The sequence below is a fragment of the Anguilla rostrata genome, chromosome 7 (assembly GCF_018555375.3).
Source record: "Anguilla rostrata isolate EN2019 chromosome 7, ASM1855537v3, whole genome shotgun sequence".
Lineage (NCBI taxonomy): Eukaryota > Metazoa > Chordata > Actinopteri > Anguilliformes > Anguillidae > Anguilla > Anguilla rostrata.
This window is the reverse complement of record NC_057939.1, coordinates 18,731,805-18,757,601: the sequence shown is the minus strand read 5'-3', so window position 1 is coordinate 18,757,601 and position 25,797 is coordinate 18,731,805. Positions and strand designations below refer to the sequence as shown.

Genomic DNA, 25,797 nt, shown 5'->3' with positions numbered 1-25,797 from the left:
TGCTGCACGACATGTTGTCATGGAAGTGCAGAATAATCCATGATATATCTAATTTTAATCTGGAGATACATTGTGCATATTTATATAGGATTGCATAAGAATAACAGTTGATGACACTAGCTGGGTTTACAATGCACAGTTCCAGTTCTTTCCAAGTAAATTTTTTGGGTCAGTCAAGAGATTGAAGAATCCATAAAAGGCGAACTGTCTAAAATTTGCACTGTTCCATTTCAGTATGTTTTTGCATTTGCCAAGCAGTGTCACAGCAGTAGACTCTAATAGGTCATTACGTTATGAGGCTTTTACACACACACACACACATATTTCTAAGATACTCGTGGAAGCCATAGCTGTAAGTTATGACAAATGTAGTGTCTATTTCTGTTCTCACCTACTGGGTTATGGTACATGCATGTATCAATTACAGTATACACTAATAAAGGCATGATAATGTGCTTCATTTCTCATGAAGAAGAATTTTGAGTTTGTAACAGCTATTGATTGCATAAGTGTTTACAGAACCGCTGAGACTTCGGTCACTGGTGGGTAAATCTGTCACCCAGCGCAATGAATTGTTTGGATTAATCTTCTTTGCATAATTTTGTGTATGAAGACAAGGCTCCGGCATTCATTTTGAAGAATGGTTGCAATTTTGTTGTTTACGCAAGAAAGGTAAACATCTAAAAGTGGTTGGTTAATGTTTACAGTGGGTTAATGTTTAGTCTTGTGTCATGCAGGAAGAAGAGTTTGTCCAAAAGAATGTAGCCAGGGAATGATAGTTGACTGCTTTTGGCCAATTACCAAGAGTCAATGGGCTTCAGAACCGGTCTCTGCAGCTGGTCTGTGATTGCTTAAGGCAGGTGACTGCCTCTCCCAGGTGACATTTCTCTGGCTGTCAGACTGGGCTCATGGGAGTTTAGTTTTGAGTTGTGTCTTTGGAGAAGTGGTGGAATGCAGATGAATGGCAATAAACCTTAAAATGGCCTAAAATATTATTTGGTAACAGAGGTTCTAAGTCCCCGCTATGGCTTGTTTCAAGGATATAGCTTTGTAGGAAAAGAAAACATATCTTCCACTAAAAAATTTTACTCAGTCAGCTGGTGATTGGCCCTTTGTTTGTGGTGAATATACACTATTGCACTGGCGTGGTTGCCTTTTCTTAGCTTATTATGAGTCGGCAAAGTTACGGTAGATTCAGTTTTAGGGTGCATCCATCTGTCTGTGTGCATGTGTGTATGTCTGTATGTATATCTGAGCGTGTCTGTCTGTCTGTCCAGGTGCGCGTGTTTGTGCGCACGTGTAGGAATGTCAGTCTGATTGTCTGTCTGCTGGCGCAGGGAGGTGAGACCATGAGTGACAGCGAGGAGAGCAGCACGCTCAGTGAGGAAGAGGAGCACAGCAGCGAGGAGCAGAGCGCTGAGGAGGAGCCTGTCTCGGCTCTGCCGCCACAGCCCGAGCTGGAGGATGAAGGCCCAGCGAGCATCTCTGCCAGCCCTGCCTTCCAGTGCTTAGATGAGGTCATTTCCAAATTTAGCTGATTGCGCATATTTTTCCGTGGTACTGTGTGTATTCACTGGTCAGGTTTGAAAATAATGTGTACAGTCTGCAGTGCTTCTGAGTTAAAAATATTGAACATAATAATAGCCCAGAATTAAAAATATATGAAGAAAATAATAGAAAACACTTTTATTAGATTTTAATTTAAAAAGTATATGTTTTAATACAACTGTTTGTAGTAGAAAAGCTCTAATATACACAATCAAATCTTGAGTAAAGTATAACTCGATGTACACAAATCATTCACCTCATTTTGTCTCGAACAGAAGAGGTGACAGTGGTTGAATTCATATTGGCCTGCATCTTTCAAATTTTTCTCCAGCAATTCAAAGCCCAAAGATAGAATCTTATATATTAATTACAGTGCTATTTAACTTTCAAAATAAATACTGTACATTTCCCTCTTCGTTCACTACTTTCTCTTACTTCTCAACCTGACCTAGAAGGGATATGGTGTAATAAAATTATCAAAAGCCAGGAGGCAGTATCATACACAACACAACTTTTCTCAACATGTTCACTTGAGCAAAGTTGTGTAAGGTAATGATCGTAGCTGTGCAGTACATACAGTCAGCAAAGCTTCTTTGTTTTCTTAGGCTGGTTTCTAGGCATTCTTAAGTTCAGTTATAATTGGGCTCAAAACCATCTTAATTCTATCAATTAAAGTCGTATTCCTGTTGATTTTATATATCAGTTCAGTGATCATCAGTGCAAGTACATTATTTGTGGGTTTGTGGATTCTGTTTGGAAACCTTTAATACTGATAATGAAAATTAAAGTAATGTCTTTTGTATTGTAAGCCAGTTAGGGTATCAGTGGGAATGTCCCTTTAGCACTTGTTCTCACTGTTTTTCACTGTATGAAGAAGTTCTTGACTTTCAGCATGAAGCAGGAAGGAGTGGAAGAAGGTCCTTAAGGGAACCGGTTGACCACATCTTTTCAGGTCACCAGGGTCAGTGGTTTACGGCGCATAGTTCTTGGGTCGGATCATCATTTTGACAGTCTTGAAAGGATTTCTGTAATTGGTGGGGTAGTATTCCTGTGTCATGTTGTGCCACGTGCCCCAGAAGATTCCGTTGCGCACCCCCTTGTATTTCTCCTTGTAGTATTTGCCATTGAGATTGGCTGACATGCAGGCATCGAACCACCAGCCGGAGCTGTAGTAGGCCCCGCAGTTGCCGGACGGGTACATGTCATTGTCCTTGTCTGGGGTGGTGAAGAACTTCTGGTCGTGGTTGTAATGCTTGTTGAAGTGCAGGGCGTCCCCGGCCGTGCCAGAGTAGCCGCTGACCGTCAGGCGGTAGCGGAGGAACTCGTTGGAAATGTAGAAGCGGTCGTACTTGGCGTACTCCCTCACCCCCTGGAAGTCCTCCAGCTCGATCCGGAGGACCATGTCCTTGGCCTTGGTCAGCTGGTGGATCCTGTCGTTGCCCAGCCAGAACTCCCCGCGGACGTCGCCGAAGCCCTCCTTGTACGCGGCCCAGGTGCGGTTGAAGTTCACGCTCCCGTTCAGGCGCCGCTGCAGCACGGTCCACCCCCCGCCGTAGGACTCCATGTCGCAGTACACCTCGAAGGTGCCGTTCTGGGGCTCAGGCGCCACCTTGTAGACCCCGTTCTTTCTCTCCGCCATCATGTTGTAGTCGGAGCAGTCTCTCGGCGCCATAATGACTGTGGAAAGTAAAAGAAGGAAATGTGTTATAACACAGAACATTGTAACAGTGTCCCTGGGTCTAAGCGTAGTCTTTCTTAAAAATATGGTAAGCTGTATATTCAACTACAAAACTTGTAGCCCGGAATGATACTTGCAATGGAGATTTAGGTTGGCATCACATTTGGTGCATTTTGCATGTTTTGGAGAGGAGGGGGAAATTACAGAGCTTTAAGGACTTACAGAGTGTTCAGAGGAAGGGAAGGACAATCTACAGAAGCATTTTTTTCCTGTGTGTAGATATGTATACTATTAATCTGCTTTTATGCAATAGTGAAAAAGGATGACCCACTCCATCCCCTGCCACCCATCTTCCCCTACCACCCTGTAACACTCCGATAAGCTGGGTCACTCATGTTGATTGACAGCAGAAGAGCTGTAAGCTCAAAAGGAAGAATGTCAAGCGATTAAAACACCCAGAGCATGAGGTTATCTGCTTATTCATTGTTTGCATGCCATCGTCATTATGATAAACAGGGAGAGCGAGAGAGACATGCTAAATTATAAACAGTAATAAAGTCTGCTAGGCAGTAAAACTTGACATTCTTAAAGTTTAAACAAGTATAAAGAGTTTGGGAATCCCCCAGGTCAGGATGAACTGTGTAGAGTCATCTGGCCCTTAATCAGAATGCCTTCAGATGCCTTTAAATGTTAAGAGATACTTTGAAGAAGAAGCCCAGTTTTAATAAGGAGACAATGTAAGCTGAATCACGGAAGGACATGTATGGGCTGTTCTCTGAGTTGGGCTCTAGTCTGGCCATATTGCATTGTACCATCAGCACAGTTGATTTCAGGACTGATACTGTTCCAAAAACAGGTCTGTGTCAATAAAGCACACAGACAAGAACTGACAGGTAAACTTTAATCTCTCATGCTCCAAATCATTTTATTGGATCAGAATTTAAGCGTTGATGAGCATTACGATGTCTGTTGAACCTGTTGTTTTTTATTCCTTAAGATTTAGTTGAGTAGATGCAAATTCTTTTAAGACTACGCCATTCTGTTTTTGTTGTAACTGTGTCTAGATTCACATTATAAGTGTTTTTGGCAAGCTTTGCTTGGGAGAAATTACACGCACTGCAGCAATGGGTTGAACCTGGGATCTCAGCACACTGAAAAAATCTCACAGCTGTTCCGTTGCTGTTTTCTAAAAGCACATCTGTTTCTCAGATTTAAAAAAAAAGGGATGGATCGGATTAAATTTGTTTAGTTTCTTCAGAGGTCATACTCTTCCTGGTTTCACGTCCCTCACTTGTTAGCTTATTTTTAATGGATATGGACTTATTTTTCATTCTGTATGTCCTTTGTACTTATCCTTTCATTATACATATTATGATAACAATGGCTCAAAAGTATTACAGTGGATCTTGGAATGTCATATTTTTATGATTTGTTATTCTTTCTTTTTCTTGGCAATACTTGATATCTTTTGACAACATTTTATTCAAATTAATTTTAAAAAATTAATTAAATGGATTTTTAACTTTTTATTAGCTTTTAACTTTATACTAAATATTCTAAATATATGAACCCTTTCATTAGTGGGACATTTCAGTGGAGCAGGACAGTTGACGTTTATATCCCTGTTGGATTTTTCAGGTTATCAAACTTCTGTCAAGTTAAAAACAGTACGAAGCTCACCTAAATCGTCCCAAAAATGATCTTTAGCAGAACTGCACAAGATAGTTTAACATTTCAATCAAAAATCTGACTTCATGGCATGTGTTAGTTTGGGAGCGCTCAGCGGAGCTGGGCTGGTAACGACGCGCGCGGGACATGGGGCGGAGGAGGGCCCGTACTCACACTGCGATGACGAATGCGCCGGGCACGGGCTGGAGCACTTGCTGAGGTTGCTGATGACGTTGGTTATGTTCTCCACCTTGCTGTCCACGATGGACTTGACGTTGTCCATGTTGATGAGGTTGAGCCCCTCCAGGCGCCCCTGCAGTTTGGTGATGTTGGTGCGGGCGTTCTTCAGGCTGTTGAACATGCGGTTCATCTTCTGCTGCATCTCCTGCAAGGTGGCGGCACTTTCCGGGTCCCTGCCGCGGCCGTCGGGGTCGCCGCCCTCGTCCTTGTCGCCGCGGGCCGGCTGGTCGAGCGGCAGCATCTCGCCGCTGTCCCTCTGCAGGTTGTGGTCGGCCGGCTGCCGGCACTGCTGGCACTGGCTCTTGAGCTTCTTGACCGTCTCCTTCAGGCTCTGGAGCTCCTTCATGGTCTTCTCCAGCATCCTGAACTGTTTGGGCAGCTGGATGGTGAGGGGAGGCAGGGTGACCTGGTACGGGCACTCCTCCCCGTCCCCGCACTGCCCCGCGGCTTTGAACCGCACCGGGCAGCCGGGGGCGACGCCCTTCTCCCCTGCAGCCTGCCCGTCGGCCGTCTCCGCGGCGACCCGGGGCGCGGACAGCAGCAGGGTCCAACACACGCACGTCAGCGCGATCCTCATGGTGTCTCACAGGCGAGAGTCAGCGAGAGTGAGAGTGAGAGTGAGAGAGAGAGAGAGAGAGAGAGAGGACTGTAGGAGGGCAGCGCTGATCTACCTCTGGCTCTGACAGCCGTGTCATTAATATAAGGCAGGGAGGGCTGAGCGGCCGTGTGAGGAAATTGTGGGTGTGGCCGCACTGCATTGCATAATGCTCCACACAGTGAGCCCGATATCAGCACCGCGGAGAAAAAAGGAAACCACTGTAGATAGGTTTGGCTGACTAACAGATAGTGTCACAGAGCCAACTTTCCTTAGTAAATTATTCAGAACAAAAGAATTATTCTCCTGCGGTTTCACTTGTGCGGTTTGTTTTTTATAGAATTGCTATTGTCAGTGTGTGCACATAAGAGAGGGAAAAATACACAGGGACATTTCACGAGAGTGTATTTTTATTTGTTGTGTATCAGACTTGTGCAGATACTCATGTGTTTTAGTCACAAATATAGAAGTTCTCATATCTGCCTCAATATATCTTAGCAACCTGACATTGAAGTTTTCTGTGGTTTTGGCAGCATAATATTGGCAGCGTAAGGTTGAAGTTGTTTTGAATTGTCAATGACCCCATTTTGTATTGTTGCATAATTCCTATTCTAACTGTTTTAAAAAACAGATGCCTTTAAATTTACCTCTGCATCATATATCACAGTTTTCCATAAATGTATGACAAGACCTTGTGTTATACGGTCATGCATTACTGCCACCGTTGGTTGTGACAGTGATGAGTTGGCGTCAGGTCAGCTCGTAGCCCGGATGTATGTTGCGGTACATGCTCCAGATAAGAGAGTGACAACCCTTGTACTCACGCACACGGTGACATGCCGGAGTCCTCGTCGTCAGGGGTGACCTGCACAGTGCTCACTAAAGAGTGTGCTGTAGAGATAGGAGTGAGGTTATGACTCGATTCATTAAAATGCTTTTTAAAAAAATTTTATAATAAAAATGACGCACCTTGTTTGCACTGCCCACTCCCATAGGAAGAGCTTCCATGCACTGCTGGTTTCCCAGCTTGTCCTGATGGGAGTAAACCCTATTAGCCCTGTGGATCTACTACAGTTTAAAGGAACTGGCTACTTAGCCAGAATGTTATAGGTTTGAGTCTCAAGTTTGGTGGGGAACCCTGCGCTTCCCGTGAACGGCTTCAGTGAAAGCTCAGTGTTGTTTGTGGAATGTGTTGTTTGTAGATAAATAATAGCATAAATAAGTGCCCTTAAAGTGCTGGAACACAGTTCTGTAAACCACTGGTTCTCTCATCACTATGACAACAACACAGAATTTCACAAGTGGTTTAGTGACATATTAACAAACAGCAGTCATTTATAATGGTTAGGATACCACAGGTGGACTGTGTGGATAAGTAGCCATAAAAATCTCATGTATAAAACTCCATATTTAAACATTTTTTTTTGTGTTATGACTGTCTTGTCAAAGTTTTGTGAAACGTTGTCCTGTTTGTACCTCTAAATCATTTAGGTTTCCGGTTAAAGTTTCTGTGCTCACAGAATTTATTATACAGTTATTCTCTCTGCACTCACCATAATAATGTGTCTATGGCAATGCTTTAATGATACATTGAAACATATTACTGAGATTCATTGTCTATGTACAGAAATAAAAGGTACAGTAGCCATTTATATTGTTGAGCTTGTATCATAATTTAGCATGCATTCTAACTGCTCATTCTAACAGAGCTTTTTCTCTTGTCTAAAATACTGGATTAAAGTGTACAGCAACACCAGCTTTGGCCCATCTCTGCTCACTTCACACTTGTAAATTGTGGTTGAGAGTGAGAGCACAGAGGGGATGGGCGGGGGGGGGGGGGGGCATAGAACCAGCCAGTGCTGCGTCATAGGCATGTGGCGGAGCCAGTGAGCAGGAACAACAACAAAACAAAGACCAGCAATGGTATTTTAGCAAAATAGAAGATATAGACCAAAATAGACCACTCAAGTGTTGTTCTTATGCGGTTACAGATTAGACATATGGTCCAACTATATCATTCACTGACGACATCTATCTCATTTAGCCTACTTTCCTGGTAATGAACCACGTCAACGATCCATGACCATAAAAGGTAGACGAACATTAGCTATACAGACGGTTTTACTTTGAACATTCAAATGCAGAATCAATCTTTGAATCTTCGATCAACGATATCATGTTGTGAGTTAGCTCTGACAGCCCATGCTAGCTAATTATAGAACAGCCAGACTTGGCTTACTTGCTGCAATTGAAAAAATACAAAAATTGGAAAATATTACAATTAGATAAGACTAATGTTACAATTGGAAAAGCTATGTAGGGTTATAAAAACAAGTCTAACTACCAATTAACAAACTAAAATACTACTACCTACAATTAACAAAGTACTAAAATGTCAAATATAGAGCTAAAGAACTAGAATTGGTACTGGAATGGAACAAGTAAAGACTAAAAAGGTCTCTAAACTAAGCTAATCTAAAGGGGAAAAAATCTGTCCAGGCTGTCGCAACTGGATCACTGGTAGTTTGAAGTGAGCTGGGTAATTTGTGCAGTCATATTAAATCAATTTAATGCATTATACTTACCCATCAATCAAGAAGTGGCATGGATTTTGGGCATTGACTTGCTTACGTAGAAGTAGGTTTTTACCTACTTGTACATCCCCAATGTGGGCTGGGCTCCAGGAGAAACGAAACAAACAGTGCATGGCTCTTTTTTTTGCAGTGGTAGGGCTTAAATAGTTTTTGTATTTTTTCAATCTAAATCATTTTTTTTAGCTGTAAATATGTTTGAATGCCTTCTTTATAATGAAACATTTTAATTTTTGAAATAATATAATTTGGCAGAAAAAACAAAACTGGTGAAAAGTCTTTTTACTGTCCTCAAATTCATTTTCATAGAGAATACTTTATGAAAATTAGATGGAGACACCTACTCCACCCAGCCCAGGAAGCATTTTTCAAAATGGTCTTGTAGGTAGAGCTAGGCAGTAACAATAACAGTGAGTGCAATAATGCTTTGACAACAGGATGTGATGTATCAAATGAAGACAGGACACTCGACTTTAGAACTCCAAAAACGTGATTTAATGTTTTTTGCCCCTTTAAGTGTTAGAGAGTTAGAGAAAAATTGTAATCAGTATTTAAAATTCCTATTGATATGTTTGAATGTGATGTTCACTTGTTCTGTGACATTGTAAGTGCACTATTATGAGAAGTCAGACCGTCTTTATTAACGATTCAGCTTCAGTGCAGCTATTTCTGAACCTGCAGGTTTCGCACGCATCTCTCACTTCCCTGAACTGTTGGCACTTATAAGAACATTGTTAATGAAGCTCTCATTTTTGTCCTGAAAATTTGACTTGTGACCTTGAAGGGTAAAAAAAAAAAAGCATTCCTTTTCAACGGTTGGTTTTTCATTGAAATTGGCAGGGGTACAGCAAATGGCACTGGGTTCACCATGAGCAAGTCTGCTTTACTTCATGGCAATCCCCCAGTGTAATGTCCGGGGTGATCCGTCCCATGCCGCCCCTGGAAGACATTTTGTTTCTGTCTGTTTGGAGTGCAGTCTAGTGTCTAAACCATCACATTGTCTCAATGCAGTAAGTGCTGTGACACAGTAGTAACAAAGTAACACAGTGAAGGGCCGTGTGCTCTCCAGTGTTGAGCCAAGGTAGACGCTCCAGATGTTCAGGCCCAGTGCATTGCGGGTGAGACCAAAGCTGACCCTGGCTGCCAGATGGTCAGATCCCTCCTGAGTGAAAGGTGCACTGACTCCTAACAGAGTGCAGGCTCCTGGTGCAGGTACCTTCTTGTCATCACTACTGCATACTACAGACTAAGATTTTCAGTGTTAAATCATATGGTTCCTATTGAGCTCATACAGTATGTACTCTATTAGAGTTTAATACTGTACGTTTTACTGTGTAGAGCAATATAAAATGAACATATGCACATGAAGGTTGGTTTTTACTTTTCATCTATACCTAAACCGGATCTAAATCTATGCCTAAACCCTTATTATCTAAGCCAAGGGCCTGATTTACTAAGATTTTTAGCCTCTGCAAAACCTTTTAGCGCATGCAATGCCAATAACATTTCCAATGATTGGTCAATGTATTTGTTTTGCACCAGTCATTGGCTGTTAATAGTTTTGTGCGTGCTAAATGGTTTTGTATATGCTAAAGGTCTTCGTAAACCAGGCTCCAAATGTTCCCAGTAAAGCTTTAGAGTGTCTCTTGCTGTGAGATTCCCTCCTTGAATCATGGTTCCCCCCCAGAAACTCGAAGGCTGAGCGTGAAGTTACAGTGCGACAGCTACAGGAAGCAAAAGGCTAGAACGAGCAGAAGCGAAACATGATAATACCGACAGAGCTCTGGCGCATGAGGTTACTCCGGATATCTGGCTTAAGTTTGAAATGTTTCTGTGGAACGGGTTTACATCATTGGCTTGTAGATGGAGCGAGAGATCATACTGAGAACAATACAAAGGGTTGTACTCCAGGGTATTACTGTAAAATGTTTACTCATAGTCATGTGCTGGCTTCTCTGGCTTCAGGAGTGAGTTTCTGCTGAACATGAACATGTACACTTCCCACTCACAGTGACAGTCCAAGTCCTAGTGACTCACAAAGCCCTGCACACAGACACACGCTTGGTTCTTTACTCTTTACTCTGATTCTACCGTAGCTTCAGCATCACTGGCTGCCATTTCTGCCGCTAAGCCATATTGTATACGCGTCATAAAGATTAATCATAAACCCTGGCCGTGTACAGCCAAGCTACCAGTCCCTTTTGATCGTCATGTGTTCACCGCAGGGCCCATCCGAAGGTCGAAGGTACTCGGATCTGGAAGCGTTTACTAGCAGAATATCTGCAGAAACTCGGTGTGGATTCTCTGTTTGTTTGTTTTGCTCCTTTTGTAGTTGAGACAAACACAGATGTTCCCTCTTTTCCCGCGCAAGTGGCGATAAGCCCGAAATGGGTCATGTGTCAGGTTCCCAGATAAACACAACCAACGTTGGCAGGCTGAATTCCCTGTGCTGTTGTCGTTTTAACAAGCGTGCAGCACCACCCTCCCTGCAGCTAGACAAACATGGATTAGTTCCATCATACTGAACGACATTCAGGGCCACATTAGCCCCATAGAGAGATAGACAAGAAAAGGTAACATTGTTGCACACAAAACATGTGTGTTTCTACATTCCTTTCTCATATATATTGACTTTATTGCTTTCATAGTTGCTTTCTGCTGGAAAAATCAATCATGCGAAAGTTGCGGAGCTGAAGGTCAAGTTCACACAGCTCCATGACACCTTGAAGAGGTAAGAAACAATCTCGCCGTGAGATGAAATATTACAAACTATATTCAGTCATTACTGCCTGTTAGCCTACCTAGACACATTGCCTACTGTGAATAAGGGTCAGTGCCTGTATGTGAGAGTGGTAGTAAACCTTGAGTGTCAGTGCCTACTGCAAATGATGGTCAGTGTCTCTCTGTGAGAGTGGTAGTGAACCTTGAGTGTCAGTGCCTACTGTAAATGATGGTCAGTATCTCTCAGTGCGAATGATAGTGAAAGTCGAGTGGCAGTGCCACTGTAAATGAGGGTCAGTGTCTCTCAGTGAGAGTTATGGTGAATCTTGAGTGGCAGTGTCACTGTAAATGAGGGTCAGTGTCTCTCAGTGAGAGTTATGGTGAATCTTGAGTGGCAGTGTCACTGTAAATAATGGTCAGCACTGCCCGTGGCCCGCAGCTCCCAGGAGTCCGAGATCCGGCTGCTGCAGGATGCCAAGCGCTTCACGGCGGAGCTGGAGAGGCAGCAGAAGGACCTGGAGAAGATGGAGAGGTTCCCGGAGGGCAGCGACACCGAGGTCAGCAAGATGCGGCGCCAGCTCCTCATCTACCACAACAAGATCCGCGAGGCCGAGGAGCAGGAGTACCAGCTGCAGTACCAGCTGGAGTGGTGAGTGGCCCCGCCCGGCCAGGCCACGCCCGACGCGGCCGTCACGCGCCTTCCGCGCGTCTGCCAGCGACGCTCCGGCGACCCAGAGGCTTTTCATCAAGAGCCATCTTAAAATGTGTCCCCGCCCTCTCCGACCTACAAACCTGGCTTCTATTGTGTGCACATGCTCTGCAGCTAGAGCCGTGTTTTTGCAGTCTTAGGAAAACAGGATAAGAGCCCTTATGAACACTTTGATCGCGCTTTTAAAAATGATTTTTTTCCACCCCGATTTCTCCCCAGTTTGGAAAGCTTGGTCACATCCTGCTGCAGTCTCCACAGTGGACAGCACAACATGTCAGCGTTTGAAAGAAAGGCGAGAAGTGAAAGCCGCTGTGATGCGTAGCGTGGGTGTGTTGGTTTTATGGTCGGGCTGCCTAAAGCGCAGCAGAAACCTCAGGCTTGTGCTGCTCACCGCTCTCACTGCCCTTGGCCCGAGCGACAGAGCGCAGCTGCGTCTCCACCCAGGGAGTGAACCCTCCCCCCCCCCGTCCAAACCACCCAACGCCCCTCCGAAAACACCGTGAGGAGAGCGCCGCTCGCTCTGTGCACAGGAATTTTGGTTGCAAAACTCAAGTGCTACGGGGATATTGCTGAAACACGGTTGCTTAGCAACCAGTAAATCCAGCCGATGAAAATAACGATAAGACGACGAATCTTCTTTGCAGACAAATGAAGCGTCTTTCGCGTAGTACGCAAGACTTAAGACGTATAAGAATTCTGTTAAGGCTCGTTTATCATCCGGTCAGCCTAATTAAAAAAGATAATGAAAGCCATTTGGGATGCATTCTTAGCCAGTGCTGCAATATCCAGTGCTTTCTCATTGTATATTATCCTATGAATGTGGGTATGTATGACAGTTGCTTGGCAGACCAGCCGTTTATTTCCTGTGCACGAGCAGACCCGCATATGACTGGCAGATGGGGCAGATGCTAATTTGTCTGCTTGGCTTTGATCACAGGCCAAAGGAATACACAGGAATTCACCTCCCTATCGGCTGCCTTTCCTTTTGGCTTCACGAGCCATTTTGCAAAAGAGGGCAGGAAGTAACCACTGCAGACATTTGTTTGTGTATTTACCCAATGATCTGCTGTTTGAAAGGGAGTTTTCCAGGGGAATTTCACATTTAACCTTGACTAGTATTCACCCACAGAGAATACAGCGTCCGCAAATTAAACATTAAAACAAAGGCCAAATTCTCACATTTGATGACACATAACCATTATGTAATTGCCCTTTTCAGGCTCGGTGTGTCCAAACACAGCTAAGATCTTTAAGTGACTAACTTTAGAAATTCCAGCAATGTGAAGTGTGAGCCAGACCAAACTGGGCTTGGCCATCACCTTTGACAGTATAGCCAATAACAGCGAGTTTAACAGCTAATTGAAATGAAAAAGTAATGATAACGAAAACAAATGATTGCTGGTGTCATACTTGTGTGATGAGCTCATGATGATGAACCTGAATGTAGAGGTCATTTGACAAGCGATGTGTTGAACGGGTCATGATTTATTTATTTATTGATTCATTGATTGATTGATTTTGGGTTACAAAAATACATCATATGATGCCAGTTCTGCCAAGACAATGGCACATAAACGCATTAGCAACACTTATTTCCAATGTGGTCCTCGGTCTGAAGACAAAAACATCAAATGACATACAGCAGACCATAAAACAAACTTTCCAGTAACACATACATCCTTGGAATTGGGATGAAGATGGTTAAATCCTCCAGGTGTTTGTCTTTGGCTGAAGACAAAAGTACACAAAAGAAACATTCTTGGAATTTTTTATTTTATTTCTCCTCCATTGTAACCATTGGCAGCTGTTCTGTCAAAAAAGGCTATAGATATGTCAATTTGTCACTTCTTTTATGAGGCACCATATATTTTGTATGAGTAATTTGTAATATTGTGTGGAAGAAGGTTTTTCAGATTTGTTTTTCTTCTGTTCTTTTTGAAGCACTGTCGAAAGTAAGTATTTTTAGTACATCCTTTTTCAGTGGAACTGGTCTTCTGGATAGTTTTCTAAGAAAAACTTTTGTCTTGACGTATAGTGTTGCTAAGGCAAGGCAAGGCAAGTTTATTTGTAAACGTTGCTCTTATTCATAGCTTGTACATGTGTGACTTGTTTTAAGTTTGCTGGGAGAAAAGGACATTCTGGAGAAAGAGTACAACACGCAACCTAAACCAGCTGTGAGTACTGTCACACAAAATAAAGCCATAAATCCACCATTCAGAATCTTCAACAAATTACTGTTTTCACAAACAGGCTTATTCATATTAAAATGAGGTTCTTATCAGTTTTCTTGCTTGCATCTAAATACTCAATAACCCCATTAGTTATTGTATTTGCCATAAGTAGTGTTTGTGCCTGTAAACAGTTAATGCGGAATTCTCAACCAATTTTTTTGATTGTTGAGTGTTTATGCACAAGTTATACTTGTACTATGAGTCAACATTTCAACACCCTTTGTTCAGTTTAGATCTTTGCCATGTGCATATGGCTGTAATTGCTTTAAGAATGTTAATGTTTGTGTGTATGGTGTGTGTGTGTGTGTGTGGTGTTTGTGTGTGTGTGTGTGTGTGTGTGTGTGTGGTGTGTGTTTGTGTGTGTGCGTGTGTGTATGTGTGTGTGGATGGTGTGTGTGTGTGTGTGTATTTATGGTGTGTGTGCACGTGGTATGTGTGTGTATGGTGTGTGTGTGTGTGTATTTATGGTGTGCGTGTGTGTGCGTGTGTGTGTGTATGTGGTTTGTGTGGACGTGTGTGAGCGCAGGAACAGGAGAAGAAGGCCAAAGCGCTGAGGGATGGCTGTGAGGAGCTGAGGAAGGAGGTGGCTCAAAGACGAATGGAGATAAAGAGCCTGAAGGAGGACATGGACACCAGGCAGAAAAATCTGCAGAGAGAGAGAGAAGCGCTCGAAAAAAAGAAGGACACCATTGAAAATCTGGAGGTGAACAAAAGGGTTTTCACCAATACAGTAAACACCACTGGAATAGTTCTACCTGTCACAAGACTCCATAACTACAGAAGAAAATGAAAACAAACCAAAAATGATTTGACAGACTGTATTCACATTTGTTTCCCCCAATTTTAATAGCCAGCTGTTCCTCCTCACTGTGTCACCTGAGCCCACACAAGGCACATTATATCGGAAGTACATGCACTCTTGCAAGCCACTGCTTTACACCCTGCAGGCTACAGAGTACTACAGTTTGCAACAGTTAGAGGAGAGTGTCTATCTCTCACATGACTCAGCTGCCTGTGGGCACCTGGCCCATTGTTGGGGGTGGGACTGTCCTGTCTCTCTGGGCGTCTTTTCCGTCTTTCCGACAGCCACTCAGGAGTCTGATACATCTGTCATTTATCCGTTTCCAGGCCGACCTGGCCCAGCTTCTCTGCGTCCCCGGCCAGCTGGGGAAGGAAATAGACAGAATAAAGCGTAAAAAAACGTAAGTCACACGCAGCCTCCCCTCTGCACCTGCGTTCTGGCCTCCGCCCTCACTACAGAGGGTTCAAGAAGGAATCAGAGCAACTGCACTGCATTATGGGCTTTTTGTACTTCTCAAGCATTTGTCCATGGGAGCAGGGCTTGGGCGGGAATCAGAATTACCATAACAACGAGAGCAACAGTAATAACAGTGACATCGTCACCATGACTATAGTAATAATCACAATCATGCCGATTACAGTGATGATAATCAAAATCAGATTCGTCTAATACTAATAATAATAATTCTGTGTTTTCTTTTGGTGGGGCCGTGCCACTGAAAACACAGGGATGTCCAGAAGAAGACGGTAGAGCTGGCACAGCAGCTCGTCGAGCTGGGCAAGGATCAGGACAAGCTGCAGGCCAGGAAGGAGGCGCTGGAGGAGGAGCAGAAGGAGGTGCTGAACGAGCTGGAGAAGAGGAGGGTGGAGCTGGAGGCGGGGGAGCGGGAGCAGAACACGCTGCTGAAGGACAAGGACGTGGTCCAGGAGAAGGAGGCCATCCTGATGGGCCAGAGGTCTGTACTGGGAGCCTCCCGTCCCAGAGGCCCGCGCTGCAGGCCGTACTCTCTGCCTGAAGGCCGAACGCATTCAGGCTGCTCTCCACATCGCATTCAGGCTGCTCTCCACATCATATTCAGGCTGCTCTCCACATCGCATTCAGACTGCTCTCCACATTGCATTCAGGCTGCTCTCCACATCGCATTCAGACTGCTATCCACATCGCATTCAGGCTGCTCTCCACATCGCATTCAGGCTGCTCTCCACATCGCATTCAGGCTGCTCTCCGCATCGCATTCAGGCTGCTCTCCGCATCGCATTCAGGCTGCTCTCCGCATCGCATTCAGGCTGCTCTCCGCATCGCATTCAGGCTGCTCTCCGCATCGCATTCAGGCTGCTCTCCGCATCGCATTCAGGCTGCTCTCCGCATCGCATTCAGGCTGCTCTCCGCATCGCATTCAGGCTGCTCTCCGCATCGCATTCAGGCTGCTCTCCGCATCGCATTCAGGCTGCTCTCCGCATCGCATTCAGGCTGCTCTCCGCATCGTATTCAGGCTCCTCTCCACATCGCTTAATACCACGCTGTTTCCTGGGGCTGCTCCAGTTATCATAAATCAAACCAGTCCCAGATTGCATAGAGAAACGGCTGTCTGGATTTGTGTCTGACACTGTCCCCACAGGGATTGCATGGCCAGGGACAGTGCAGATGATCGGTTCATGTGAAATCTAGATTGGAACCACATGTAGAAGCAATGATTTTAGCACTGTCTTGTAAAGTTAAACAGAGATTCAGTGCGGCGACACACCTCGCAGCCTGGTTTCAAGTCCCAGCCGTGACCATGGTGGCTGAACCCGGCAACCCCACAATGGCGTTCATAAGCCTGCAGCCGGCCTGCACCAGCTGCGCTTGCAGCGTACCCCTCCAGGGCAGTGACTGCACAATTTGAGGATATTTACATCCATATTGGGTGATCCGTGTTGAAATTATAAACTTTTTTATGTAATAAAATCCAATGTGCTGGAGTACAGAGCCAAAACAAAAATTGTGTCACGATCCAAATACTTACTGTAGCTTTTTTAGCAAAAGAAGAATATGGGGATTAAGATCTAGCTGAAATACTGTCTGAAAAGTGCTGAAAAGGAATTGTTTTCATTGCAGTGTTAAATGTGCCACATTTGCAGGGGCATGCTAGACATCAACATCAGCCACATCAACCTGGAGAAGAAAACCTTGCAGGACAACCTGATGAGGAACCAGAAGGAGAAGGACCGGCAGCTGCACAGCCTGAAGCACATGGAGCTGAAGCTGAAAATGGTCACGGACTCGCTGGCCGACACGCAGTTCCAGTTCAACAAGATCAAATCGCAGGTGGGGTCAAAGCGCGCGCTCCGTTTTCACGGCGACAGCCAATAGCGCTGCCTCCTCCTGAAAAAGAAAATGTGTGTGCGTAGCTCAATACGGCGACGTCCAATTGCTGATTGAGTCGCCCAGGGTTACGGGAGGGTTCAGTCGGTTAGGGGTCCACATTTTCTCGCTCTCCAATGCCCCCCACTGGTCGATGGGGCGCCCGTGGCCTGCATGTCAAAGCCGCACATGAAAGGTCCTCCTCTGACTCCGCTCTACGCAAGCTCAGCTGTGGGCCACGGTGTGAAAAAGGAGCCTTATTTCGGGGGATGACTGCGGGTTCTACGCCCTCGCTAATTGACAGTATGGATCGTGCATGAACACAGCTGCGTCAGTTAGCCGTTCCAAATTAGGGTGGGTATTAGGCATGTTCAGCCCCGCATTAGGTGCCAATATTTATTAAATTTTCAAAAAGATGACAAGTTGGAACTAGAGGCGCCGAAAGCAGTGAGAAAGGCGCCTGTGGGATTCCCGGCCTTTCCCAGTGTGTCATCACAACAAACGGGTCTGAAGAAAAAAGGGAAACTACATGTTGCCATTTGTCAGTTGTCCAATAAAAAAACCCAACAGACAACAAAAGCGCTTGTGCTTTAGCCATAGGGACTTTCTCCCAAGCCAGGACACTTAAAAACAAGCATTGCGTGACGTACAGCTAAAACCATTTACAACTCGCATTCATTTAAACTGTGTAATATTTTATTAATATATCTTCCTGTTAACATTTAGAATTTCATGTCACGCGTATCGTTTTTGTATGATTGATGTGCACAGTGTAAATAAATTGCTGGTAGAGTATAATTATTAAAATGAATGTTTTTTTAATATGTATTAAATAAATTTTTAAGAGGAGATGAAGATAAGTGCACCATTACATTATTATCTGTATTTGTCCGCTTTAGCAATGCCTATATTGCTATATATTCACAAGCCTCTTTTGCGTAAATAAAGCAGGTTCAAATCTGACCCACTTGTTAAGACATTTTTTGTGTTTGTTTCAGAGGGATGCTATGCCTCAGAGAGATGAGGCTCTGCAGAGGAGAAATGAGTTGCAGAAGGAGGTTGAGCATCTGAGACGGAACTTGATGCACGAGGTGATTAATTAGCATAGCATCCAACAGCCAGGAAAAGATACTTAGGCATTTGGCAGCTAGCTTGAACACAGCACTTACCATCCTTGTTCTGCCTTGTTCACAGTAGAAGGTTATTACGAGTCTGGAAGATGGTTTTGTTCTATGCTGACCACTTGCTTTTTTTTTTCTCTGGTCATACAGTACATTGCATTAAATTGCCAATGGTCCCCTCTATTGTTTTTGATGAGCTGATATCCCATTGACGTGTGTGTGTGCGCGCATGTGCATGTGAATGTATGTGTGGGTGTATGTGTGTGCGCATGTGTGTGCGTGTGTATATGCGTGCATGTGTGTGTGTATGTGTGTGTGCGTGCGTGTGTGTATGTACAGCAATCTCTGACAGAGGAGGAGACTCGGATGGTGGAGCAGAGCCAGGAGCAGGAGCATGAGCTGATGAAGGAGTCTCATCACTGGAGGGACGAGCTGCATCATCTCATCTGTCTGACCCAGATCAAAGCTGACGAGAAGGAGCAGAAGTCCCACGAGCTCCTCACTGCTGAGGTACTGGAGTCACCCAGTCTTTCAGTCTTCCTGTTACTGACTTAGTCATATGAAAAGTACTACTGTATTCACTGCAACAAGATTCCAACCAGATTAAAATGGAGTTGTACTTAAATGGGGGAAGCTAATAAAGTTCTACTTCTGCTTTACAACAGCAAAGATACAGTCGTGCTAAGGAAGAGCTCAAAGGTAAAGGGCTGATCATTCTTGACCACAAGAAGCTTAGCCAAGAAGCCCAAGCTAGGTATTTTTCAATCATATTTTGTTGAATAAATCACTAATTTTGCGTACTGAACAAATTTTTTCAATTTATCTAAAACTAAAATCTTACAATAATAATTTTTTTTTGCATCGCTTTTTATTACCTGTACTGTAAACCATTTTAGGTGTTAACTCTTCATTGGTCCTCAGGTTGAACGTGTTTGCCAAGCTCTATGATGTCATAAAAGGAGAGAGAAACAAGTGTGTCAACCTCATCCAGATGGCCACTCAGAGGTCATCCGAGATGAGGGAGGAGTGGGAAATCTTGGAGAACGACATCGAGATCATGCGAAACTCCGTCATCAGCAAAGACAAGTAAATGGCGGCCTTCAGCATGACCCCAGTACACTTTGTTCAGCAGGGTCACTGCCCTTGAGCTTGGTGCATTGTAAAGGATTTAGCACACGGCATCGCCAATGTCGAGATTGTGTTTGCTCTGCGTGTTTTAAACGTGGTATGTGCTGTTTCAATGCTGCAGACAGCTGCAGAAGTCCCGGATGAAGCGCGTGCACAGCGAGTACATCCGGGACAGCCTGAAGAAGGACATCTCCAAGACGGTCCACACCCTGCACGAGATGGAGGAGAAGAGGGCGGAGCAGAACCTGAAGATCAGCAAGCTGACCAACATGATCAACTTCAACGAGGAGAACCTGCTGCAGCTGCGCAAGAGTTACGATAATGCCGTGCAGAGCCGCAACGACCGGTGAGCCAATCATCTCTCAGTTCCCCTCGGAGACAGGGAGGAGTCACTCACAGTAGCTCCAAACAAACTCTCACAGATGCCACTACATTGCAAAGGAAAAACTTTTTTTGAGGGTTGCCAAGTGGCTTGCCCCAATAAAGCATTGGCTTAGTGTGAAGGGACACCCTTCCATGGCAGTACCAATCGTACTTGAAAATGACATATCTTTGTCTTGGACAGGGGTGTACAACTGCTGGAGAGAGAGAACGAGATATGCATCTTCTACGAGAGGGTGAACGTCCAGGAGGGCCTGATCCAGGAGGGGAACATGGAGATCCAGGCCATGGAGGAGGAGATGGGCTTACTGAACATGCTCATCTCCAAGGAGAAGCGGGAGATCGAGCTGTCGCGCAAACTCCTCCCTAACAAGAGAGACCTCGAGGAGCAGATCACCACGCTTCAGATACAGGTACCGCAAGCCACACTGCCATTGTCAGGGATTCATTTTGCCGCGGGGGGTTGAAATTCTGAACCGGAGAACTTCAGAATAGAGAAAATGAAACGGGTGGTGGAATTACCCCTTTGTCATTCCAGGGGGTTTCCCGTTCTTTTCAGTGAACAACTTCTGACTATTGCAGATTTGATGCATATCTCCCGAATTCCAGACAGGAGGGTGAGGGGAGGGGGGCTAACCCAAAAAAATACCTCCCCTTTGCTACATGTTTCTTCTGGTTGGCCGCAACACCCACCTGACACCAGGCATCATCGTACCACTAACACCCTAGCAAAATCCTACCTGTCAAAACTCTATCTGGGCAGATGCAAAAATCAAATGTTAAAAATGGGGTTGTAGTGACTTTGCAGTTTATATATGAATAATGATTTGAGCTGAGAGCTGTTACCATGACACAAACCAGGAGCATGTGCCCCCTCTTCCACTTTAAGCCTGAGATGTGAGATTCAAGTGGGTCAGACAAAATGCCACACAGTCCTGAAAGATAAAAAGTGTCAAGAGAGAAGTTTACATTCCCCAAAGCACTGGCCTAAATGCACATTCCTAGTAATGCATTATAAATAGAAATCTCCAGCAAGTCACAATGCTTAATGTAATGCTTTGTGTAAACTCTTGTGGCTGTGAAGCCAGCTTTTACCTCCATTAATAAGCCCGACTTTACCATTTATAGCCAAGGCCATTTTGAAGACAGCGATCAGCCATCAGCTCCGCTTCTGAAATCAGGCACCCCGGCTGTGTATAGCGCTGTCTAAACACAGTGCTTTTTCCATTAATATTTCTTCCAGCTAAAACAAACATCTTACTGACAGATACCTACACAGTGGCTGGTAATGGAACGTGCTGCGTCTGAGCGTACCCTGAACACAGTGATCAAAGTAACCTGACACACAAAGTATTCCCCTTGTACACACTGGCCAGCCCATTGTAGAGCAGCATAGCCCTGTCTGTCTCTAATTCTGAGGATGAAGTGGTTTCAGGGTGTTCAAGTACGAATTAAACATTATGAATTAGAATGGCAATGAAAGGGCTGTCAGTGCTGGAGCTGAAAGTGGCCGTGGACTCGCTGGCCGAGAGATATCAGCTGGTGAATTTTAATATTCATACCTTAATATTTGTGTGTGCATTTCAAATTGAAGCACAGTACATGTAAACCTAAACTTGAACTTCATGAACTAAACTAAATGAACTTCACAAATGTGAGGATACAGTTCTCCATCATCATTCATCATGTTCACGGTTTTATAGATGGATGACAGTAGGAAACATACTGGTTAGATCATGTGAAATGTGCTCATCTGCTGTGCAACAGGGTCAGCTGCTGCCCTTGTTGAAGAAAACGTTTGAAATACTGAGCTGGCATGCATACAAGTATCTTTGATTTTTTTAAAGCTGGTAAATAGTTCACTGTCTGCCTTCACAGCATACAGAGGGCAACCTCATGGTTTCCTCCCTCAGCCAAACTAGGCCAAATGCAAATACAAATCTTATGCTGTGCGGTCTGGTTATACCAATTATTACTTAATTTCCACAGCCAATAATCCAAATATCCAATGGCTCAGTGAGACATCAACAGAGCCCTTTTTAACCCGAAGAGCCATTTGTAACATGAAAGTTTGGAGGCAAGTAAGACCCTACAACAACGAGCAGACCAAATTTAAAAGTCACACTACAAATAATTGTCATGGAAGAGGCTCGTTTTGTCTTTCAGTGCACTGATTTCAGTTGAAGGGAGCACAGCTTCACATGTGCAAAGCATGATGGGAGAGTTCAGTGTAAGTACTTGGGTCAGTGAGTTCAGCCATAAGGTTCTAATGAGTCATGTTTGGTTTCTGTGTTCTCTCACAGATCTCCATGCTTCTGGGATCCAGTTCAAATCTAAAAACGTTTTCCATTTTGAATCAGCCTTCTAACTTATGCTTACATTTTGTTATGCTTGCAGAACTAAAATAGTTTTTTTTTTTTCATTTGATATTTCAGGTGGAATACATTCTTCTAGAATATTCTTTTGTTTTTGCATGGTCAGCTGTCAGTTTTATTTGAACTTAATTGAACATATGACATTTCCAAACAAATGACATTTCCAAGGCTAAAGGCGCTTCAATAGAGACCTTTTTCTTCTGCGAGCCTGTTTTCCAGCCTGCTTGGGAACTGGCCCACAACTCTGGAACCAGTCCCCACTGACAGAGTGGAACTGTCGTAGCTGCTCTGCGCTCACACATGAGCCTTTGTACTGTTGCACAGGGACCAGCATAGCACAGTACAGTGTGTAGATTGTGTGGACCCCTAATGATGTGAGGAGATTTTGTAGACCTTAATTCCGAGAAGACTGTGCACACCCTTAATGATGTGAGGAGATTGTGTTGATCGCTATTGATGTAAGGCGATTGTGTAGACCCTAATTCTGAGGAGATTGTGTACTGTAGATCCCTAATGATGTGAAGAAATCGCATAGTCCCCCATTGATGGTAGGTGATTGTGTAGGCCCCCTAATGATATGAAGAGATTGTGTTGAACCTAATGCTGAGGAATAGGCAGGCCTTAACATTATAGCACATGCATCCCCATCAGCTGTCTTCATGCTCTGGTTTATGAGATGGATGAGTAGGACATGTGCAACTCTCACTTTGTTTTAATTTTAAGATCTTAATCCAAATTTACACGTGGAAGAATCACACGTGGATCAGAGACATATTAAGAATTAAATGTGATGTGATTAAAAAGAGCCTTAGGAGGCTAACCAAACCTAAAGCAGCACGTGTACACTGTGAATACATATAGGCTATAAAGTATGTTTCTGAGGGAGAATGAGGTTGAGTGACAATTCCTCTAGAGAGTCTAAATCATCATCTGTATGGCACAGAGATAGCAACCCTTCTAAAAACGCTGCCTGGATGATTTAGCAGAGCCGGCATCCAGACTGTTGATGCAGGACACGGCAACACATCTGCGTCCAACCTGTCTGCCACTCATTAATTAGAGAGTAAAATACAGCGGGACGGCCAGAGGGACTGTGATCTCATGACTGGGGCGTCAGCTGCAATGCAAGCTGGCTGCCATACAGGACACTGAGGCAGCCATAAATCCTCTCTGAAAACGGGTCTTGGAGATAGCAACAGAGTCTGCCTCCAGGGTGGGCTCCTCCTTTAATATTTGAGTTTATGGCGGAATGAAAGAGAGAAAATGCGGCCTTTGCCCATTTGTGTATGGCCGCAATAATTCCTCATGGTGTGACCTAATTTCTCCAATACCAGAGAATTAGCATTTTGACATCATAAACATTTGTTTCTGATCATCATCATGATCAGTAACAGTTATATGCCTTGATTGAGTTATGAGTGCACTTGTACTTTCTTACAAATAGAGTTTAATGTAATCCAAGAGAAAATGAGAGAAAGTAACTTCATTTTTGTAAATTGATAATAAGCTCTTTTTTTATTTAGTTTTATCTTAAGAGCAAGTACATAGGAGCAGATTTGGTATAACTATTGTGTATTCTAGTCAGGTACTTTTGCCATGGGGAATCCACTGTGCTGATGTATTGAAATTTAAGAAATCTCCTTGCCAAGAAATGGAAGTCTATCTCCTCATCTTGCCGCATGCCTCAGTAGTACTGTAATGTAATGACCAACTGTAAATCACTAGGTATTAAGTTCTTATATGTGGGGTATGCAGGGTAGAGGAAGCAGAGGAAGAACTGAGTGTAATTGGACTGGATCACGTGCTAACTCTGGCCGTGCTCCATCTCTTCCAGCTGTCGGAGTGTAAGGACCAGAGGCTGGCTCTGGAGAAGGCCGTGGAGGACCAGCAGAGCCGTGTGCGCAGGCTGGAGGGCTCCGACCCTCCCCCCGACCAGCTCATCAAGAAGATTGAGAAGGTGCGGCACCGGCCACCAACGTGGTGCCAATGTTTCATTTACCTTACTCACCTCTACCCACAGCAACATCTAGTGTCCTCATATCTACTGTCAGCTTCCCTAATGATCAACTGTCCTCACATACATCTACTGTCAGCTTCTCCAAACATCTACTGTCCTCATATCTGCTGTCAGCTTCTCTAAACATCTACTGTCCTCATCTACTGTATGCTTCTTTAAAGATCTACTGTCCTCATTCCTTTCGTCAGCTTATCTTGAGTTTTAACATCTGTCCATTGAGTGTGATGTAAGCTGAAACTTTTACTGCCTCACTTCCGCATAAAAGAAAAGGGATTACCAACATGCAATGGAGTACGGTGTGGAGTAAGCCAAGAGAAGACCTGATAGCAGGATTGATGTGTGCGTTCAAGGCAGGCTGAACATTAGCGCTGTGCTCAGGTTTCTATGGCTGCAGTCTGTTAATGCCGTGTCTGTGCTCAGCTGGAGAAGAGCCTGGCGGAGCAGGAGGAGCAGCTCCTGGAGAAGGAGCTGGTCTACGATCAGGTGACCCAGCTCTCCCAGCGCATCCGCGCCAAGGCCGAGGATGGGAAACAGGACACCCTGGATCTGGCCAAGAAAGTAAGCACACACGCACACACATACGCAGTCACTTGGACACAAGAGGTATGTAGGTACCCCCCAAGCCATTGACCTACAGTGCTCATTGCCTCTGAATTAAATCATCCCCTCCTGTGCTCTTGTGTCCAGTTTAAATCATCCCCTGCTGTGCTGAGCCTCTTTGCACACTCGTCATTATCGGAGGGCAAACTAGGCATCTCCGTCCCTCCTGTCATTTCATTTAGGAAAAATGTTCTCAGTTTGGTTCAGCAGCATTAATTGAACGTGAAAACATTTTATCAAACTGTGTGCACGTGAGTGTGTATGGTCCCTGAGCCTATGTGAGTTTGTGTGTGGCCAGTCTGTGAGCCTGTGTGTGTGTCCTGCCTCTGAAATGGTTTGTGTGAGTGCATGTACTGTCACTCAGCTGGTGTACCTGATCTGATCTGGTATGTGTGTGTGTATGTGCATGTTCTGTCTTGGCTGATGACTAGTGCTGGTGTTCGTCTGGCAAGGATGTGCATGTCTGTTGTCTTTGACTGGTGTGTAGTGTGTGTGTAGTCTGTTTTGATTGACCTGGTGTGCTTGAGTGTGTGTGTGTGTATACAGAAGGTGTGTGTGTGTGTGTCTGTCTGTCTGTGCTGTCTCTGATCTGGTGTGCCGCTTGCTCAGGTGAATGAGCTGCAGAGCCAGCTGAAGGACACCACTAAGAAGCTGATGGCAGCGGTGTCTGAGCTCTCCATGGAGCAGGCCAAAGCCATGACGCTCCAGCAGGAGGTCAAGGACAAGGAGAAGCTCCTGGACTCCTGTCAGCGGCGCCTGGAGCAGGGCCTTATGCCCTCCGAGGAGATCGAGCAGGCCTGGCAGCGCACCCTAAAGGCCGAGCAGCGGCAGCAGGCTGATCTGCAAGAGCAAGCAATGGTGAGCAGCCAGCCCCAGGCTGGGGCATTAATTTTTGGTTGATCCACAGGTCTTTTACTTTTCCTCCACTGCAAGCAGCATCTTCCCCTGGGAAGTCTTCCATCCAACCAAGCCCACACCTGTTCAGTGTCAGCCATTTTGATGCTTGGTGATAGCTTTTTTCTTCAGTGTACTAGTGGGTTTTCATGCCG

At 44.7% G+C, this 25,797-nt stretch overlaps 2 protein-coding genes across 7 annotated transcripts in view; one reads left to right on the top strand and one right to left on the bottom strand.

Annotated features, from left to right (window-relative positions):
- The window catches only part of ccdc146 (coiled-coil domain containing 146), a 31,502-nt gene that overhangs the window by 4,611 nt on the left and 1,094 nt on the right, over positions 1 to 25,797 (top strand). For all 6 annotated transcript variants that reach the window (XM_064343428.1, XM_064343433.1, XM_064343432.1 and 3 more), the window contains 17 exons: positions 1,338 to 1,517; positions 10,969 to 11,051; positions 11,481 to 11,690; positions 13,867 to 13,924; positions 14,508 to 14,684; positions 15,110 to 15,183; positions 15,511 to 15,738; positions 16,904 to 17,090; positions 18,125 to 18,217; positions 18,587 to 18,757; positions 18,913 to 19,001; positions 19,169 to 19,333; positions 19,497 to 19,721; positions 19,941 to 20,169; positions 23,966 to 24,088; positions 24,569 to 24,706; positions 25,358 to 25,606. In XM_064343428.1, the coding sequence (XP_064199498.1) occupies positions 1,338 to 1,517; positions 10,969 to 11,051; positions 11,481 to 11,690; positions 13,867 to 13,924; positions 14,508 to 14,684; positions 15,110 to 15,183; positions 15,511 to 15,738; positions 16,904 to 17,090; positions 18,125 to 18,217; positions 18,587 to 18,757; positions 18,913 to 19,001; positions 19,169 to 19,333; positions 19,497 to 19,721; positions 19,941 to 20,169; positions 23,966 to 24,088; positions 24,569 to 24,706; positions 25,358 to 25,606 (2,679 nt within the window). The remainder of the gene's footprint in view (positions 1 to 1,337; positions 1,518 to 10,968; positions 11,052 to 11,480; positions 11,691 to 13,866; positions 13,925 to 14,507; positions 14,685 to 15,109; positions 15,184 to 15,510; positions 15,739 to 16,903; positions 17,091 to 18,124; positions 18,218 to 18,586; positions 18,758 to 18,912; positions 19,002 to 19,168; positions 19,334 to 19,496; positions 19,722 to 19,940; positions 20,170 to 23,965; positions 24,089 to 24,568; positions 24,707 to 25,357; positions 25,607 to 25,797) is intronic.
- Positions 1,663 to 5,805, bottom strand: fgl2a (fibrinogen-like 2a). Its single transcript, XM_064343451.1, has 2 exons — positions 5,069 to 5,805; positions 1,663 to 3,225 (listed from the first exon to the last, which is right to left on the bottom strand). Exons 1-2 carry the CDS (start codon positions 5,709 to 5,711, stop codon positions 2,519 to 2,521), a joined length of 1,350 nt encoding a protein of 449 aa, XP_064199521.1. The 5' UTR covers positions 5,712 to 5,805; the 3' UTR covers positions 1,663 to 2,518.